The sequence below is a fragment of the Notolepis coatsorum genome (genome assembly GCF_963971535.1).
Source record: "Notolepis coatsorum genome assembly, chromosome: 2".
Classification (NCBI taxonomy): domain Eukaryota; kingdom Metazoa; phylum Chordata; class Actinopteri; order Aulopiformes; family Paralepididae; genus Notolepis; species Notolepis coatsorum.
This window is the reverse complement of record NC_140166.1, coordinates 177,006,236-177,026,568: the sequence shown is the minus strand read 5'-3', so window position 1 is coordinate 177,026,568 and position 20,333 is coordinate 177,006,236. Positions and strand designations below refer to the sequence as shown.

The 20,333-nt window shown below is 40.2% G+C and overlaps 1 protein-coding gene across 2 annotated transcripts in view; it reads right to left on the bottom strand.

Annotated features, from left to right (window-relative positions):
• LOC311223089 (sex comb on midleg-like protein 2) overlaps positions 1-16,934 on the bottom strand; it is a 46,080-nt gene extending 29,146 nt beyond the window's left edge. For both annotated transcript variants that reach the window (XM_084307827.1, XM_084307828.1), the window contains exons 1-7: positions 16,872-16,934; positions 14,886-15,003; positions 13,924-13,998; positions 12,636-12,706; positions 9,683-9,917; positions 9,165-9,253; positions 8,252-8,495 (exon numbers count right to left, since the gene is read on the bottom strand). In XM_084307827.1, coding sequence (XP_084163953.1) covers positions 8,252-8,495; positions 9,165-9,253; positions 9,683-9,917; positions 12,636-12,706; positions 13,924-13,998; positions 14,886-14,907 — 736 coding nt within the window. In that variant the 5' untranslated portion in view covers positions 14,908-15,003; positions 16,872-16,934. The remainder of the gene's footprint in view (positions 1-8,251; positions 8,496-9,164; positions 9,254-9,682; positions 9,918-12,635; positions 12,707-13,923; positions 13,999-14,885; positions 15,004-16,871) is intronic.
• Positions 16,935-20,333: the final 3,399 nt, after the last annotated feature.

The window sequence follows — 20,333 nt, the reverse complement described above, 5'->3', positions numbered from 1 at the left end:
CAGGGTAAAGGGGGGGGGGGGGGGGGGGGTGGCGATGGGGGTTACTCCCCTCCTTAAGCCCCTCCCTACATTTTTAGGGTGTGTTTGAGTGTATTGGAGCTCGTACAAGAACAGGTTAAAGAAGTGAGGTAATAGGGGCGGCTAGGTGGTGCAGCGGGCAAGGCGCTCACCACCAATGCAGGAGACGCTGGGTTCGAGCCCAGCTCTCCGCATTGCTATCAGCTTGGCTGGTTGTTCATACTAATAGAATTGGCAGTATTAGGGGGTGGGAAGCTGATGGGTGCGGATCGGATGTTGTGGACAGCGACTCCTACAGGTCGGTTGGTGCGCCTGCGCAGCAGAATCAGGAAGTGACGGGGCGGCGTGCCCTCCAAAAACGCAGACCCCCGACGCTGAGAGATCGCGCTGTGCAGGTGAAAAGATGCGACGGCTGCTTCCTCGAGTACCGGAGGGGACACGTGATGTAAGGCTTCGTCCACATTGCAGCCGGCTTGTGGGAGGCATGGCCTAACAACGTTCGAGACAGGGGAGGGTAGAATTGGACGATACGAAATTGGGATGGGAGAAAAATAGAAAATGGGAGAAAAAGTAGATAAAAAAAAAGAAGTGAGGTAATAGAATTCAAAACTAACTGCACTAGAGAAATAACCATGTGTTGTTATTTTTTTTTATTTATATACAGTATATATATATAATAGCGGACATAATCTTATCCTCTCTGTGAAGTATTCCATACACAGACACAGCTGAGCTCCTGTCCCAGACAGAGACGGTGTTCCCCTTCATGTAAACACCAGCTTTCCATGTAAACAAGTGGGATGTGTGAAGGATGTAAATCCTGCTCCTTCATCAATGTCCCCTCCTCCCCTTCCTCTCCTCCTTGCCTGTTCTCCATCCCTGACCTCTCCTCCAGTTTACTTTCCCGCCTCCTCCCACACCGAACCCCATCGGTGACGAGTCTCTGCACAGAGTGCATCTGCAAAGGCTCTCGATGCTACGCATCAAAAACAGTCAAAACTCCCCCTTGCCTTCCGATTCCATCAATACTATGGGGAAAGCCATGGACGTAATGAAGTAGTTAAAACATTTACAATCAAGTGTGGACAACGCTCACCAGTCAGTGACGCCTGTGAGTTTAGTGAAAACAAAGAAGTTCAGTAGAAGTCAGAGGTCTAGAGGTGAAACGATTCCTCAAAAATCGAATTCAAAATTATTTAACCCACAGCGCACACTGTGTTTCACACGGATGATAATTAATGTTGCACAGCACAAGGCTGGAACGTGTGAAGAGATTTCAGGCGCGGATTGCAAAATGGAAGAAGAGAGAGAAAATAATGATGAGAAAAAAAAGAGACCGGCTCTAGAAAACGCCAGAAATCGTCTGCCAGACATCCAACTACAACTACTAGGAACCTAAAAAGGACAATAACACTACCATATGCATACTGCACCTTATGTGAATACTGTATATTTCAGTGAGTTAGTTAGTTCATTATATTGACTTGTTATATTGTTTACACTGCTTGTTTTTACTACCTGTACCTCCCCTCCCTCATGCTGCTATGATGCCTGAATTTCCCCAAAGGGATCAATAAAGGAATATCTTATCTTATCAGGAAAACTCTGTACACTGTGTCTATTGTAAAGTGTAACTAGCCTACTAGCACTTCATCAATGCTTCAGCATCTCAGCAGAAACCATCCAGTCCACAGAGGACTAGGGATGGGTACCGTTCACATTTGAACCGATACGGTACCGGTACCTGTGAATCGATACCGGTACCGAATTCTGTACTTTTAAAAGGTACTTACCGAAACATGTCGGTACTACCGAGTATCGATTCACGTGAGATACCGTTTACAAAAATAATATTTTTTTTCTTTTTAACACTTTTCTTTCTTTTTTAAACTTTTTTCTTTTCATGTCAACGTTCACACGCACAATATACGCTTACCTAGGATTTGACTTGATTCAACAACAAAGCAGTCGGGGCAATGGCAAGCCTAAAAAAGTCGAAAATGTGGTTATTTGAAGTTTGGATTTTTTTATTGTGCGTGTGAACGTTGACATGAAAATAAAAAAGTTAAATTTTTTTTTAAATAAATGTAAAAACATTTTTTTATTATTATTATTTTTTTTTTACAGTACAGACAACGGTATCTCACATGAATCGATACTCTGTAGTACCGACGTGTTTCGGTAAGTACCTTTAAAAGTACCGAATTCGGTACCCATCCCTACAGAGGACACAAGGTAACGTCGTTAGCATTTAACGTGAATCTATAATGTTATGATTGCTATTTGCTAGTTGAAATTATGGCTACATGTAATAGCTAGTAAACACATTGTGGACGAACCACGGATATATCCGGCTTTCGAATCCATGCGTTGTGGACAGAATCACGGACATATCCGTGGGAAGTTGTTATTGCTTTTATTCCATTTTAATAACCTATTCAAGGTCGCCGAGCGGCACTGCAGATTTTCAATACTTGGCCCTGTGGCTGAAGGATCAGTTTCTTTTTTTTCTTTCAACAGAGATTCCAGTAGCAGGATTCTGGATCTGCAGCCTGTAGCTTGGATTACGTTTCGGATCGCAGATTTCACCATGCAATAAGGGGATTTATCATCAGCCAATGGACATATCGATCTACCAGATGGCGATCGATAACAGGGAAATGCTCGGAGGGGGATCAGCCCCGACCACGGTAAGATCCCCTTCACGTAAATTACAGCCCGATAGGACACCGTTCTGATAGCCATCCAGGCGATCGGCCTATGTGGCTAGTTAGACGAACACGGTTATTGGTAATCAATAATAATAAACGACGTACCCCGCCCCCCCCCCCCCCCTGTATCTCGGCTTCCAGGAAATATACTAGACCAAATCCGCTGTAAAGCTTATATTCACGGCGCTATAAAATGAGAACCTATTGATGCATTTTTTTTTCTTTAAGCCATTTTGAAGGGACGGTTTATGAACTCAATTGACAATGAGAATGGACAGATAGCAATACTATAAAGTATAGATTTAGCTGTACAAAAAGCCACACGTTTGTTTACATTCCCCGGTCCTCTTGCCATTAATTAGACTAAGCCCAATGGCCCCGAATGTGTTAAAAACGTAAATCAATCAATATGGTGGCTAGTTATTATGTTAAGATATCCAAGTTATGTAAGTTGTTCAAGAAAATTACTTTAAAGCTGAAGTTATTTCTTATCCGATTACTTGAATACCGTACTTTTCGGACTATAAGCCGCAGCTTTTTCCCCCATTTTTCGACCCTGCGGCTTATATAACGGTGCGGCTTATATGTGGACAAAACCCGAAAATCGAAATATTGCTTTTTTTACTGCATTGAAATGTTATTTATCTGTTCCCTTATTTGCTAAACTTAATACAAATGAGTTAATTCTTGTTATTTGTCCGACAGTATTGTGTCCCAATGGGAGTCATTCTCTGTAGAGGTGGGAGTCATTCTCTGTAGAGGTGGGAGTCATTCTCTGTAGATGTGGGAGTCATTCTCTGTAGAGGTGGGAACTTAAAGCTCAATATAAGAACGGCCATGCACCACCACCCACAGAATCGAGAAAGAGCAATCAATCTGTCAATCCTTTCCATGTCCGGGCCGGGTGAGGTTAAAAACATTAAAACACATGCAGCTTATAGTCCAGTGCGGCTTATATATGTACACACCATTCAATTTAGCTGCTGCGGCTTATAGTCAGGTGCGGCTTATAGTGCGAAAAGTACGGTAATTGATGGTATAACGGGTAGAATACTCAATTACTAAAATAATTGATAGCTGCAGCCCTAATGTACAGACTTTTGTAAAGAATCCTGTTACTAGGGAAACAGCATGGGCTCCAAGTGCATTTCCTGTCAGCTACTGTACCGGCAAACAGCACAACAGAAAGTCATCTTTGGACCATTTAGAAAGTAAATGAAAATGCAGGTTTTCAGATGCGCTTCCTCCACTGTCGTAAACCACTCACATTATTCCTTGTTACTATAAGAATGAAAATCAGTGAGTTGAATCTGGTGTAGGACTTATTACACGGTAATCCATTCATGCTACTCCACGCAACGCCTAATTAGTTGTTCCCAGACTATTCGCTCCATAAATGGCCCACCTGAGAGCCACTTCAATTAGAAGATGATATAATCAAACCCACACATTCTCATGCTAAAATGTTTTGTGCTTTTCCTTGCCAGCGCTACTGAATCGGTTATTTAGTTTAATAGTGTCTTTTGGCGAGGCACTACCATGAAGATTCTGGAAATGTTTGAGATATTTTTATTGTGCCTCTACAACTACTGTAGTTTCATAAAACAATTATAAAAAGCAACTATAAATAATGTGTTTTTGCATTGCTGTATGAGCTGCAGAATGTAAACCAAGCTACTTTTTCCAAATGCAATGTGTAAAGTTTCATTCAGATAAGATGAACGGAATAAATGTTTCCTATTAAAATGCTTAAAGACCGTCTTCAAAGGATTTTGAATGGTCTTGCGTTTGTTATCAATGTGGTTCCATGATCTTTGGGTAGATTTTTTTTTTATATTTTGTTATCAAGGTAAAAAGCCAACATCATCATTTTCTCAAGAGGTTTAAGGACAGTGACTTTGTGCTTGATTAGATGAAGAAATTGGCAAGGAATCCTCTAGCATTCCTCTACACTTTGAGTCCTCAGTGAAACCCACATCACTTAAGGCTCCCCACGGGCGAAGGAAAACCCTGCTCCGTTTCACACTGCATGTTTACATTAGCCAGAGAGTTTCACAAATACGAACACTATGTCTTCCCTCCTCAACATTAAATATTCCGGCCATAATTCTGCCATGTTTTCCAGGTATAACGGAAAATGTACAGGCCTGGAAAATGCCTGGCAGAATTCCAAATACTTGACCTCACGCCACATGGCAGTATTGCAGTGTGCAGGAGAAATTTAAAGCAGTAGACGAGCCGCTCTGAAGTGCTTTTTGACACACCTACAGTTTTTATGACTCCATATTTTCCTTATGTTTTAAGACTGTTTAAAATACATTCATTGATTGTATGGTTTCTCTTTCCTCCGTTTTATTTGCCATCCATTTCTCACGTTGTTTTATTTTATTTCATTCTTATTACAATTGATCTTCATTGATTTATTGTAAAGCACTGGAGTTTATTTGCAAAAACCTACATCTACACAAATCAAATTAATTGTATTATGCATTCCAGGTCATATCAATCAAACTGCAGTCGGGTTGTTAAGTAACAATAACTTAACTTAGAAATAACAAAATACAGGTAACTTACTAAATCAAATTAGGGGTTACTTTTTCCCCCAAAAGCAGATCACTTCTCTTCTTGGCTAAAGGACATCAACTCATGTCACCCTAAACTCACATCACACACTTTAACACTTTCATGGCTAACCACGTATATGTTATTGGGCTCCATGCTTAACACTTTGGATGCCAACGACGCTATAAGTCGTTAGATCTTGGCGCCAGTTGAGTGCCGCCAACGACATATAGCGTTTGTTTGTCGTATTTTTTTTTATTGGCGATTTGAATTCATATTTCATCAATCGAGCCTCACGCTAGTTTTGCAGAGTCTCTCTGAGCTCAATTGGGAAGATACCGCCCCCTATCGTCTCTCCCTGTGTAACTGCACCCCATTAGTTTAGACTGATGAAGGGGGGGGGGGGGGGCAGTTTCCTCATTTTACTTTTCCGTCAAGCCAACTGAAGAGACCCAAGTTGATCGCCGGCCCGGAAAACGCATGGAATATATATTTACAGTATCCAACTCTGAATCAATAAACGCGATCGATATTTGGAATGGCGATCAGGAATTGGAATCATCTTTTTGGATAACATCTGATCTGAGGTAAGGAATCTATTTTACCAGTCTTGGGGTAATCAGAGCTTTTTTCACAGATATATCAACGTGTCCCATATGTGTGTGTGTCTGTGTGTGCGCGCTGATCAGGAAATGAGAGAATCGATATTTCAGCCTGCTTCTATAGCGTGCATAAGTACACATACTATCGATAATCTAGCGTTTATTTGAAAACAATTCATAAATAGGCCGAAAAATGACAACGTTTTTGTATATGCCAGAATATTCCAGTAAAGGGCGTTTATCACGGAATCTATATATTTTCCTGAAAAACGAGGGCTTTTCAAAATGGTATAAAACGGAAATGAACCGATTAAAAAATAATCCGTTTCGACAATGTTGACTGCAAACAAGTCATTGATAAACGACGGGCAGATTAGACACATATCCATAATTTAAGACAGAGATTATGCGTTCACAACGCTATCATTGAAGTGGGTGGTGGCATTTAACCACGTTTTACCATGTTCACCAGTGGTAATCAAAGTGTTAAAGGGCCAACAACGTATATATACGTTATTGACTCGCTTTTATTCCATTTTAATATGCTACTCAATGTCACAGAGCTGTATGTTGGCTGGAAAATGCCTTTGGGATTCGGAAAAGTGCATTACCGACCAGATCCTGGTAGTGGCGCTGTCTCGAGAATGGAGTAATGCTTGTTTCAGACCTGGTGTAACTTTTTTTTCATTCCGGGTACATTTTTCTGTTAGCCTGAAGCTAACCGCTTCAACCGATCGCCTGGAATACTTATTGCGACGCCGAATTCAGTATGCAGTAAAGGAATATAGCATTAGCCAATGGACATATTGATCTACCAGATGGCGATCAATAACTGGGAAATTCTTTTTGGAATCCAACCGGCCACAGGTAAGAGCGATTTGACGTCAATTTCAGCCTGATCGGGCCTTGTTATCATAGCCCCCGATCAGCGCATGTTGTTGTAATAACGAATGCCGTTATTGGTAATCAATAATCAGAAACGACTTCCCCGGCCCCCCTTTCATGCATTCATGGTGGACCATGATACCGATCATATGCATTTTGATTTCTAACTGTAGCTTGTGTAGGGCCGAAACGCCAATCGATTTAACGTTATTAGCTTAGCGCCCTATAACTAGCTTTGCAGGAATTACCCTAGACCAATCTGGTATATAGTTCATATTCACAATGCTATAAAATGGGAATGTATTGATGAAAAAAATTTCTCTTTATGGCATATTGAAGGGAAGGTTTATACTGACAATTGACAATGACAATGGACACATAGCCATAATATAAAATATAGATTTAGCTCTACAAACAACCTCACGCACAGTGAAACGTTGTTATGAGAAGCTGGCCTCATAGAGTGAGATTAGACGGATCCCAATGGCCGGGAATGTGTTAAAGACGACTTTGAGCCAAAGTTACACTACAATTCGCTTTCAGACAGCCAACAGCCATATTGCGTCACCTGACCTGAATACTGTGCGTGTATTCGTTGTGAACGGATTTATCAGGCTCTGTAAAGGAACAGCACTGGCGTTTGGCGGTTTCGGCTGCAATGCATTTTCGACAGACAATAGCCGCTTTTGTGACAAAACTCGCTCAGGGGTCAAAGCGGGGCTATATCTTTACAGTAACTCACGACAGTTGGTTCATTTCTTTCAATGATGGCATTTTTTTTGTTTTGCAAATTAACTCTTCACTTTGTAATGACCCTGGTGTTATTGCAAAAGTGCTTTATAAAGAAGACTTCACTTGACTTGTTGTTGGAGGATGCAGCCTCTTCTAATCACACAGCCTCATATTCATACAGCCTTTCTTTTCAACAGAGATGAGATTCATTAACACAAAAGTTGAGCTCGTGAAAAATTACGACTTGCTAAATGAGAGCCGTTTCCTCGGGATCTAGCACCAGTATCAGCAATCGAACCTTTTAAGTATCTATTGAAACATTCAAATCCATTACTTTTAATGAACAGAGTAGACTCACACCATGAGTTTGTAGTCATTGGGATAAAATGATTAAGATATAATCCATGTTCCTCCAGAGGAATTTAAAATGCTTCCATGTGGGGGAAGAAAATGCAGACAATGGAGTTGCTTTGGATTTCTAACTTGTCCCACACAGCTATTGCTATTGGATTTTAGTGTTAGGAAAATTGTCTGAGACGAGGACACCCTGTTTTAGCCTGGTACATCTCTCTCAGATAGCAGCGGTCTAGAACATTAACTGTTATAGCCTGGTACATCTCTCTCAGATAGCAGCGGTCTAGAACATTAAGGGACAATTTGACAATGCTTGAACGTAACTGAGATGATCCTTTAAAAAATGCAGAAGCAGAACTCTGCTGCCCCCTAGAGGACGACACTCACCACTGTTGCCCGGTGGTTGCAGACTGTGCTTAGTGATGGAACACCATCCGACAGGAAAGATGTCCCGGGAGTCGTATTTACACCAGTAATCAAAGGCGCCCCTCCACCCATCGAACATGACAAAGACCTCGTCGCCCTTCACTTCTCCGATGGTGGCGGGGCAGATGAGGTATGGGTTCTTCTTGTCTACAGCTTCCAGCTTCATGCCAGGCTTATAGTTGTTCTGGGAAGGCCTGGGAGGCTCCTGAAGATGGACACCACACAGGTACAGTGAAACAAATAAGTATATTAATCAGAATAATTTTTTTTATTTGTATAGCACCTTTCATACGATTGCAAGGTACAGCGCAGAAGCACCACTTTCGGTCAGAATGTATTGTCAGTTCAGGGAAGTATGTTGTGGAACAGTTTACCTACCACCATTCAAGAATGTCCAACTTTTAAACTCAATGTAAAAAATAAATGGTTTCTAGAACACCAAGCATGTGACCATATACTTGGACCTTTATGGTCTTGGTCCTTATAGCTTTGTAGCCATGTATTTGTAAATTAAAACTTTCGTTTTAATATTGCTCTGTTTTTGTATTTTATTTGTTTTATGTTTGGGGACAGAGGATGAAAATGTGCATCCCTTGCTAAATCCTGTGTATTTACAGTGCATTATATGTATTGTCCATTAATACATGCGGTCCCTTCCAAATAAACGAATAAATGAGAAATAAATAATTGCAGCCCAAACTGCTTCACAGCAGTAAAACTAAATAGGCATAAAAATCTCTCTCATTTACAGTACAATAATCAGTGTGTACGTAATGAGTCTAAGTGGCAGAATGTACTAAAAAGGTGAAAGGGTACGTTTTTAGCTTAGTTTTGAAAATACTTAGTGAGCTAGTCAGTGTGTAGGTGCACATACTTTTTTAAAGGCTGTTCCTGGAGCCATCTCTGCTCCATTCAAGGTTCTCAATAGGAACATGGGCCATGATGAGGCATTCATCCGAAATCCTAAAAAAAAGATATAAACTAAAATTAAATCTTACAAGTACATATTTTCAATTCCGAATTAAACAGAAATTGTGGTTTGTTAGTTAATGATCGTACTCCTTGTTTATATATAAGAAACTGTGTATCACAATAAAAAGGAAATACTGTTATTAAGATAACAAATAAACTAAAATCTAACCTTGAAAAAGAACCCACTGAAGAACTGAAATGTTTTGCCCACGTATTTGCAGTTGTGAAGTTAATCTAAATCACTTGGGAGTGTGAATGTGATATATCCTTGACTGTCTTTAAATATGAGTGAACACAACACTCTAACTTAACATCTTTAGATAATAAAGTTTGAAAACATTGATTGTTCCTCTGAAAACTTAAAACTGACTTATATGGTTCTTCGTCTGAGGTACTGGGATAAATATTGTTTTTGCATACCCAATGGTGGCTGTAACATGTCTCCATTCTTCTCACAGGTGCCAATGGGCTGGATGTCAGAGGAGTCTACCAGTCTCCAGAAGTCATTGGTATTGTCACTGCCATCCAGGCGGAGACGCAGACGGACACCCGTCATGCCCATCACCGTGGCGATACAAACGGAGGTGGAATTGCGTGGGTCATGGGCCTCAAGCTTCATGCCCACCTTGAAGTCATTGGAGGGCGGGACTCTGGACTGCAGAGGGGAAACACGATACCATTAAAGGGATAGACACTTTTTTCATCAATGCCATCAAAAGCAAAACTCTCATAACATTAAATAGGCACGTGATGTAGTGGTGTGTCTACACAGCTCTCATTCTCTGCTGCATTGTTTGTGCATTAGGGATGAGTGAGGATCTTTGGTGTTTAATGCCCTTCTATACCTGATTAGACAAGTATGTGACAAACAGGTTGCATTCAGAATGTCCCTGGAATCTTCCTTTGCCAAATTGACCAATCTCAAGCCCTGCCATCTTTTTTGGATCCTCCAATCCCATCTGTTGCTTCCCTCAGAAGTTCCCCCACAGTTGCAATTGGAGTATCGGAAAAGAGGGTGGGGTTTGAGTTCAATTGCGCGCCTCCCAAAAAAGTCATGGTTGTTTATAAACGTCTATACTCGTCTCAAGCTTGAGCTTAGGTTATGTGAATTAACACCCTAATATACTGTCGCCATGTGCATCAAACCATGGTGAGTGACGCAACAAATTAAAAAAATATATATATATCACGGCCACACAAATGGAAACAAAACAAACAAAAGACCCAAACCAACTTCTCTGTGATTATGGTGTGTGTGTGTGTGTTTGTTTACAGTAAATTACTTCCTTCTAAGTACAAAAGGCTACAGTTTCAAATCTAGTTTTAAAAATGTGTGAAAAGAGCATCAGCTAGCTAAAAGTAGGAAGTACAATGACAATTCAAATAGAAAATGCATGTAGTCCATCATCATTTGCCAGCACCAATAGGTTTTCTGGAAGAATCTTTTTTTATATGCCTATATATTCTCCTGCAAATGAGGGGTACATATTATAGACATGGTTTTGACATGTCTTAAATGTTATTTAGGTACTGTGGGGAAATTGCATCGATAGTCCATACGGTTTGGCCAGGGTTTTGAAGTATTCAGATTAACAATCTGTTCAGAATGACTACCCTTTGTGACATTCACAAGCACTAAATTAGCCAACACTGCCTACCTAATGCACTGCTCAGTTTGTAAACGTTTTCTTTACTCTCGGTAGTAGCCAAGCAGGGAAATAAACGATCCATTTAAAATGTGGTGTGTTGCCACACCCGCCAAAAACAGCATATTCAATACAAGGGGCAAAAGTTTAGTTTCGCCCGTAGTGTTTCTTTAGTCTAGTTTCTTTGCAAAGAAAAACTAAACATACATGTTCAACAGATTCAAGGAAGTCTAAACTGATCATTAGATTAGTCCTCCTCAACATTCTTTCCATCAAGTTCTCCATTTTAATCAGTCACGCATCAGAAACATGATTTTGCACACATTCAAATCCTAACCATAAAGGGACACACCAAAAAACAATGCCGATTTATTTGACACATAATCTCACATACATGCTAAAACTCAGTTTTGCACACATTCATTTAGTTTGACAGTTATTGAGAGTAAATACGTTTGAATATGGACACCAGTGACAACATTGGGGACACTGGATCCTTGCGTTGTGTTAATTACAGCTCCATGAAATTATGTAGAAGAAAAAATAGCAATACCTTTGGCTTATAGGGACATTCATTATCATTTCATTGAGCTGTAATTAAAACAACACCAGGATTCAATGTCCCAGATGACATCACCGGTGGCCAGGGGTGCAGTGGTCATGCCACGCCCACGCCGTCCCTGCACTTTTCTGAGCAGAAGTACACGCACGGATGTGCACGCGCGTGCACACAAATGCGTTCACAACTTTCACTTGACTCGTCACGCCGTGCGCCAATTACTGGTACTCACCTATCACCTATAGTCTTTGCATAACAATAGCATAACAAAGAACGAGAAGTGCAAAACCAAAATACAAGCCCTGTACCAATTGGTGGGGGGTTGCTTGAGCTGTGGAACCTGCCACTACAAATGGTCCCGACTGGAAGGACAGTGGTGCAGTCGTGGTCACACGCCGTGTTACTAGATGATCAGTACGCGCGCACAAAGATGCGCTCTATCCATTCGTTGTGCGCTAAGTACGTGCGTGCGTGGCGTGTTACCAGTTCCCATATTACGACTGCACCACTGTGGAAGGATGAGACATTTCTTAAATTGTGCTTCAGAAGGAAACTGTCCTTCTGTAAACTGTAAGTTACATTGTTAATTTAGTTTGTATTTACTTTTCTAGTTTAAGTTAATTCAATTAAAGAAATTGTAACTACAATATTGTATCTACAATTACATTTAAAACATTGTTTGTTTTTCAACCATATCTGTTGACAATATAATTTCTTTATATATTGAAGGCTACATCCTGCTACCTTTTTCAGCTTCTCTATTTCAAGGCAATATTTACAAAAACTAAACTAAAACTAGTAATTTCCTATACAAACATGTTTCCTACTATTTATGCATAATCATCTGTTCTGTGCGCACGCGAGGGAACATGTATGCGCACGCGCGGGAGTGCGCGTGCACGTGTCATTTAAACAGAGTACAGGCACTTCTGAAATTACGACTGCACCCCTGCCGGTGGCCATATTCAAACTAATTCACTCTCAATAACTGTCAAACTAAAGTAATGTGTGCAAAACTGTTTTGGGATGTGTGTTTACATGCTAAATAAAACAAAAAATGTTTTGATGTAATTGCCAAAAAAAAACACTTAATGGAGCTCCCCCCCCAAAACTATGTAAGAACTTGGAATCATTTTATGTGTCAAAAGGCTTGAGGGAACATACATACCTGACGAAAAAAGCTAGGGGCCGCCGGTGTAGAGGAGGTATCTTTTAGATATTCCTCCCAACTAAATGTATCTGAGGAAGAGAAACCATGAAAAAGTGATTAGTTATTATTAAAGTGTGAAGTTATTTGATTGTAGCATAATCATGTCATAGTTAATAATAGAAAAGAGCTTGATATAACAGTGTGGTGTAACTGTAGGAAACCACCACAGGGCTCTCTTGATAAAGGAACTAATACAGGGGCGGCCGGGTAGTGCAGCGGACTAAGCGTCTGCCTACCACCACAGAGACAGTGAGATCGAATCCAGCTGTGGTGCTTCCGGGTTGGTCGACCGTCCATACTAACATAATTGGCCGTGTTAGAGGGTGGGTCCTGGTCATTGTAAACAGCGACTCCTACAGTTCGGTCGGGGCACCTGCACAGCGAGGGAAGGATCTAAGAGAGGTAGTGTGACCTTCCACACGTTACACTCTCCCAGTGAGAGTCCGTGCTGCCAGGTGAAAAGAAGCGGTGGGCTGTAAGGAAGCATGTGATAGTCTCCGCCCCCTCCCGAACCGATGGTAGGGGGTAGAGTGCGCAAGCGCAACAACTAGGAAGGGGATTGGGAATTGGCATAACGACTAACATTGGGATGGGAGAAAAACGGAAAAAAGAAGGAGGAAAAAGATTTAAATAAAAAAAGATAAAGGAACTAATACAATTACAGAACGCCACTTGTTCCACTAATGATATCTAATGGAACAGATGCCCACAAAGCAAACACTACCGCTGATGTCCCAAACCAACCAACCCGGACAGAGATTACATTTAGTGTAGCTTCATATAAAGTACAATATCTCTCATTGATCCATATTAGTTTGCATGCCCTTCACTTTTTACACATTTTCTTCAGTTACATTCTCCCTCTCCCTGTGAAAAGGAATGGAATGGCCATTAGGTTGACATGAACGTCAATTCTCACGCACCATGAACTTCGTGGAAGGAATGTCTTATCACAGTAACAAGCATTGCACGCACCATGTAGTTATCACAGTAACGTCATAGCAAAGCGAATGCTAACCATTTCAAAGCTCAGGGAAAGATGCTAACCCAATCTATCTGAGAATGCTTTGCATCCATGACACTGTGTCCTTGTTTTAATACAGGTTTCTGGACTTAACACGTTGATTGAATAGAGTATCCTGCAAAGATTGTAGACAGAAACATTCCAAAGAAATTCATTTTTAAATAAATGTAGCATAACAATTTTGCAACAAGGAGAATACTTTAAGGTAAAAATAAAAACTACCTTTAGCTGTTGCAGGTGTCGGACCTGGAGGTGGAATATTCCTTCCTGTTTTTTCTTTTTTGCCATCTTTCTGATCTGAAAATAAAAATATTCCCATAATGATAACAACAAATATGATTTAAGCCCTTTACATTTTCCAACAGACTAATTTTAGTAAAACATAAACTTTTTACCACAAACAAGGTTTCTGCATAGTTAGATTTAAGACTTTAAGACCACTTAATACCACTGAATAGAATAACTATTTCACTGCCATACTGCAAAAAGGTATGAAGAAAAATTACTATGAAAGAAGTAATTCCATACGAATTGTTGTGGGGGGGGGGGGTAACTATTACCACACTGCTTACTTTGCAGCCTGCACATATTCCCCAAACACATTTAAAAGTGATACAAAGTAGTTATCGCAATATAGAAATAACTTAACCTAATCAAATGCATTTTGAGACATAACAAAATCATATTCAAGACCTTTTTAAGACCCTGTGGGAACCCTGCACACATGCACGCGCGCACACACACACATCAATTTATCTGTGAACAGTGAGTGAACCCTTGTTTTTCTGAAAGCACAAGTTCACAAAACAAAAAACATAATCAGTTGACAAGAGATCATCATTAACATTGTAAGAGCAACATTTTAACCAACTTAATGGGTAGATAAATAATGCATTAGGTTAGCTCACCAATACAATCAAAACAACACAACTAATGTTGTTCTGTTACCACTATCTCTCACAAAGAAATATGAGAAATTTGATTTGAATTATTTTACAGCAGAGTTGAACACAATGTCTCCAAAATGTAAAAGAAAATAATAATAAACACGAATGTGACAGTGACAGTGATGTTTGTTGTGTTGAAACTTGAAACAAATGACTCTGTTTTTCTGAGCAATTTCTTTGCCTCTTAAATCTGAAAACGACTGTACATTTGATCAAAGTAAAATGTAGTCACCTTACCTTTTAGTGATGTTTTGACCATGTTGACCAATAGTAAATGTGATTCTTCTATGATGTAGAAGATGAAAGGTGCAGGTTAATTATCCAGTATTCCGTCTATCGCCCCTGAAGTATTTTGCTGAAAAATATCAAATATGAAAATATCTCATATCAAATGTAGCAAACACAGAAGAAAGACGCCAAAGGTCCAGGTAATTTGTAATAACATAATGCCTTTTATTTTGACAACTGCTACCAGAAGTGATGAGCTGGTTATTTTACCATTTTATTTAAACCATATATATGTCTCTCAACTCTTAAGTATAAGGATCTAAGGAAAAAGTTTGAAAGTCCTACATGGCAGTCAGTGAATTCAGGGACCTTCATTATTTTGTACAATTCTCCTATGCAGAGAGTTGGACAACATTCCACTTGCTTTCCACTGTCAAACATCTCTGCCCAAACAGGAAGTAAACTAACCAGTGCTGCTGTGACTGTCTGGTTATACTTATTATACACCCAATTCAAAGTTTAAGCTGCATTTTTTTTTCAAACTAATTTGGTCATGGATATCCAGATACGGTACAAATGTTTCTCTCTTGCTCTCATGACTGCAGACAAATGTCTTTTTAGATAATAAAAAAAAATGTCCCTCACACCTGAGGCAAAAATGTGAGGCTGTTGTTTTTGTCATACACCATTAATATATGCACAATCTAAAGGGTGAACATGTGGGATGATCAATAGAATTAAGCAGGCCATTCCATATCTTTGTGGGTAGCCTAGACAATGTTGAAACATGTCAAGTAACTTGGGATTATGTAATTATCCAAATGACCAGTACTATTTGGACTAAAAGTATGTGAATGTAAATAAATACCCTAGATAGTTGGTGGCAGGACAAAGGGTCTACAGGGAAGGGGGAAAACCTGTCCTGCATTTGCGGCCAAAGCTCAATGACGATGTTACCACTCCCAACAGATTTAGTGAAAGGGATTATTGTGTCACAAAAGATAAGCGATTATTCAACAACATCTTCACTACATCCTCTGCTGTTATGTAAGATCAAGGAGGAGCAGTATTCAGGACAAACTGTCACTCACACTGACATGCTGCTGTTGGTGTGGTCAACTGAACATGAATACTACTTTGCTTTTAGCATTCCACTAATGGACACTCCTACATAGACAGGAAGCCTGTAGGAAGGAGGTGGGGTCGGTGGGCTTTAGGAGCTAGGAGGTGCAAGATTGTAAAGTTAGGCCTACAACTAGGCAACCGATGTAATGTTAGCTAACTTAACAGTGTTATATCCACCTTCTACTTTACATTTCCCATGTCCCGACCGACTGACTTTCACAAATTACACACCCAGAAACAAGAGGAATTCAAATGTGAACATCTAATAATGAAATACAGTAACGTTATGTTACAAGTTTATTTCAGACTTCAAACTGCATGATCTCAAGTTGTCAACTTGTTCACAACATTAAACTCACGAGGTTGGCTATGATTATGCTGTGGTAACGCTAGCATTATAGAAAAGACATTTGGACGTACTATTCTGGACATGTTTAACGTTAGCTAGCTTCTTTTCATAACTAGCTAGCTAACATTAGTGTTTTTAGCTTGGATATTATTCAGTGACTCATCTAACATTAACTGTTTATACGCAAATAACATGGCTTGATCGTCCCATTGTTATTAACGTTACCCGTCTACTATACATATATATATATAATATGCTAGCTAAGTAAATACGGTTCTGTCTGGAACGTCCAATCTAACTGCCTACGTGCACCCTTCCAGGTAATAGCCGTATCCCAATGTTTACAACTGGCTAGCTTGATTCGCAAGCTACCAAATGGCTAGCTGTCTAACGTTAACGTTACCTAATCAAAACAATATATTTTTTTTTACCATGAAGAATTGCATATAGACCACACTGATTTAATCTTTTAATTTTTTTTTTATCTCTAAACTCTGCGTTATTCCGAAGAACGAACTTACATGCGTCGTTTTTCTTCAAGAGAATCCCCACACTTTCTCTATTCGTCAGCTGCCATATTTTTTTTCACCGAATGTAACGTGACGTTAGTGTTTGCGCCCCGCCTACACACGCACGTCACTCTCCGTACACAGTCAGGTGGGGGCGGGGGATGCTAGAGGCGGGTGTTGCGGGTTTGTTGTGGTATTCTGCGGGCCAATAAGCTGTTGACCTACTTATTTGATTGATTGATTGATTGATTGATTGATTGATTGATTGATTGATTGATTGATTGATTGATTGATTGATTGATTGAAAAATGTATTAACAGATTGCAGAATGGGTACAGTACAGTACAGCTCAATACATACAATTGATTGATTGATTGATTGATTGATTGATTGAACACTTTATTAACAGATTGCAGAATGGGTACAAATTGTACCGTACAATACAGTACAGCTCAATACACACAATTGTTAAGGGAATGCAGACCAGAGAAAGACTTTCGTCTTGTTTACATCAGGGTCCCCCATTTTCAATTCATCAGGACATATATGACATACATGACATACAGATAGACAGTACTGCTACATCTATACATTTATGACATACCAGATTTGCAAATACAGTACTATTTGTGATACAAAAAGAGTCCAGAAAAGGGAGTATATACATTTGACGTAAAAACTGTACATTGGAGGAGGTTGGGTGGGGGGGGAGTTGGGTAGGAGGGGTTGGGGGGGGAACACTGTACAACTGTACAAGCAAGACTGTACATTGGAATATTGACAACCATACTAGGTAATTTACTGTACATTGTTAAGGGGATGCAGACCAGAGAAAGACTTTCGTCTTGTTTACATCAGGGTCCCCCATTTTCAATTCATCATAACATATATGACACACACGACCAGCAACTGGTAATGGGCCTGGTCTACAAGATACACTACACCACTAAGGTACCTATGTACATGTCGAAATACTTCCCAAAGGTCAATGAATACCATGACCACAATTGATTGATTGATTGATTGAAAAGTTTATTAACAGATTGCAGAATGGGTACAGTACAGTACAGCTCAATACATACAATTGTTAAGGGGATGCAGACCAGAGAAAGACTTTCGTCTTGTTTACATCAGGGTCCCCCATTTTCAATTCATCATATGACACACACGACATACAGATAGACAGTACTGCTACATCTATACATTTCTGACATACCAGATTTGCAAATACAGTATACTGTTTGTGATACAAAAAGTGTCCAGAAAAAGCGTTATATACATTTGACGTAGAAACTGTACATTGGAGGAGGTTGGGTAGGTGGGGTGGGGTTGGGTGGGTTTTGATTGATTGACACCGGAACACCAGAGGGAGTTCCACAAATCATGTTCAACCCAGATTTGGCACAAACAAGGGTCTAAACCCGTTTCGCAATTATGCCACATCAATGTGGAACGCAATGTGGAATCCCTATATACCCACCTTCAAAACCGCTCTCAAAGAGCACCATACGGGAGGCTGCAATTCTAAACTGGCCCCCGTAAATGTCCAAACCCTGCCTCTCACCCACCCACCCCCTCCTAATGTACAGTTTCCTCCCCCTCGTATGTATATATTTTCTGTTAGGATCTCTGTTTAACAGTAGGATTGTATATTTGCATATCTTATATGTCACAAATGTAACAGTACTGTATACCTGTATATATGTATGTCAGAAATGTCATGATATATATCTGTATGTTGCGTATGTCATTAATGTCATTATGAATTAAACATGGGGACCCTGATGTAAACAAGACGAAAGTCTTTCTCTGGTCTGCATCCCCTTAACAATTGTGTGTATTGAGCTGTACTGTAATGTACCCATTTTGCAATCTGTTAATAAAGTTTTCAATCAATCAATCAATCAATCAATCAATCAATCAATCAAAGCTATCAGTGACCTAATGCCTTATTATTAATGCCCAGCGGCATGTGGTGTAGTGGTTAACACTGTCGCCTCACAGCAAGAAGGTCCTGTGTTCGATTTTCTTTTTTAATTATACACTATAGTATACCCATCACTTGTACATTGGATATTGCTATTGCACTTAACTGTTATATGCACTCTGGTTGGATGCCAAACTTATTTTCATTGTACTGTAAATCAAATCAAATCAAATCAAATTTATTTATAGGGCCCGACAACACACGTTAATGTCCCCATGGGCCGTACAGGTCTTCTTTAAACAAGTCAAGAAGAAAACATAACAATAAGTCAAGAACAGAACAAGAACACCATAAGGTCCAAACATTTTTAGATGAATGCAAATAAATGAAAGAATGCAAGCACTCCCAGACATACCCCACGCGAAGGTAAGGAAAAACTCACTAAAACCTAACAATAGGGAAAAAAGCTCCACAGGCAGTGTGGAGGGGAGAAACCTTAGAAGGGCCATTCAAGGGGGGATCTCCCTTCTTAGATGTTGGTGATAGTAGTGTTGCAGACGGACAGTTGGTAAGCATGCACTCATGTGTGTGGTGAAACACAGATGAGTGCATGCAATAGCAACTGTACATTTTGAAAGATTAAAGATAGAGCTAATAGCGATAGCAACTGAACATTTTGAAAGATTAAAGATAGAGTTGATAGCGGATCTATTTGAGGCACAGGGGCGGCGCAAAGAGGGTCACGTCCTCCCCGTCTTAGTCACGGGACATTCAACACTCCGGTCGTTGCTCAGGGACAGCCGGAGACAGGTAGATAGGGGGTGGCGCAGAGAGGGTCGCGAACTCCCAGACATCATCGCGGGACATCAGGCAGTCCGGTCACCACTACGAGACCTCCGGAGACAGGGGGGCACGCAGAGGGGGTCGCAATCTCCCGGCCTTCGTCACGGGACGTCCAACACTCCGGTCAACACTCCAGGACAGCAAGTCATAGGGAGACAGGGAGACGGGACAGGCGTTAGACAGCTCATGAGATGTACACTGTACTTGTGCAGTGCTGTATAATGACAATCAATTTGAATCTAATCTAATCTTGTTGTGGTGTAGGCTATATGATTGGCTACAGCATAAAATAATTCTTATATTTTAAGATTGGGACATTAACTACACAGTGATGTGAACGCTAAACTCCTTACCAGATTTTATTGTATATATTTGTATTTAGTATTTTAAGTACCTTACGTTGATTTCATTCTACTGTTGCACTTTTTGTATTAACCACTCTCAGCACTGTCACCTTTTTCATACATCATACATTATGCTGGTTTTTATTGTGTTTTTGTGTATTGTATTTGTAGGAGCCATTTCATTTGATTTAATAGTTTTGACTAAATAGTGCCGCCACTGGTCGCCTCGTAAAATGGCACCATGGTTCTCCTATTAATTATGGCACAGCTGTGTGTAAACGCACGCCAGACGAGAAACAGTTTTTCAACCGCTCGCTTGCTACACACACACACAGCGCAGATTGAATGAATGAAAGACTG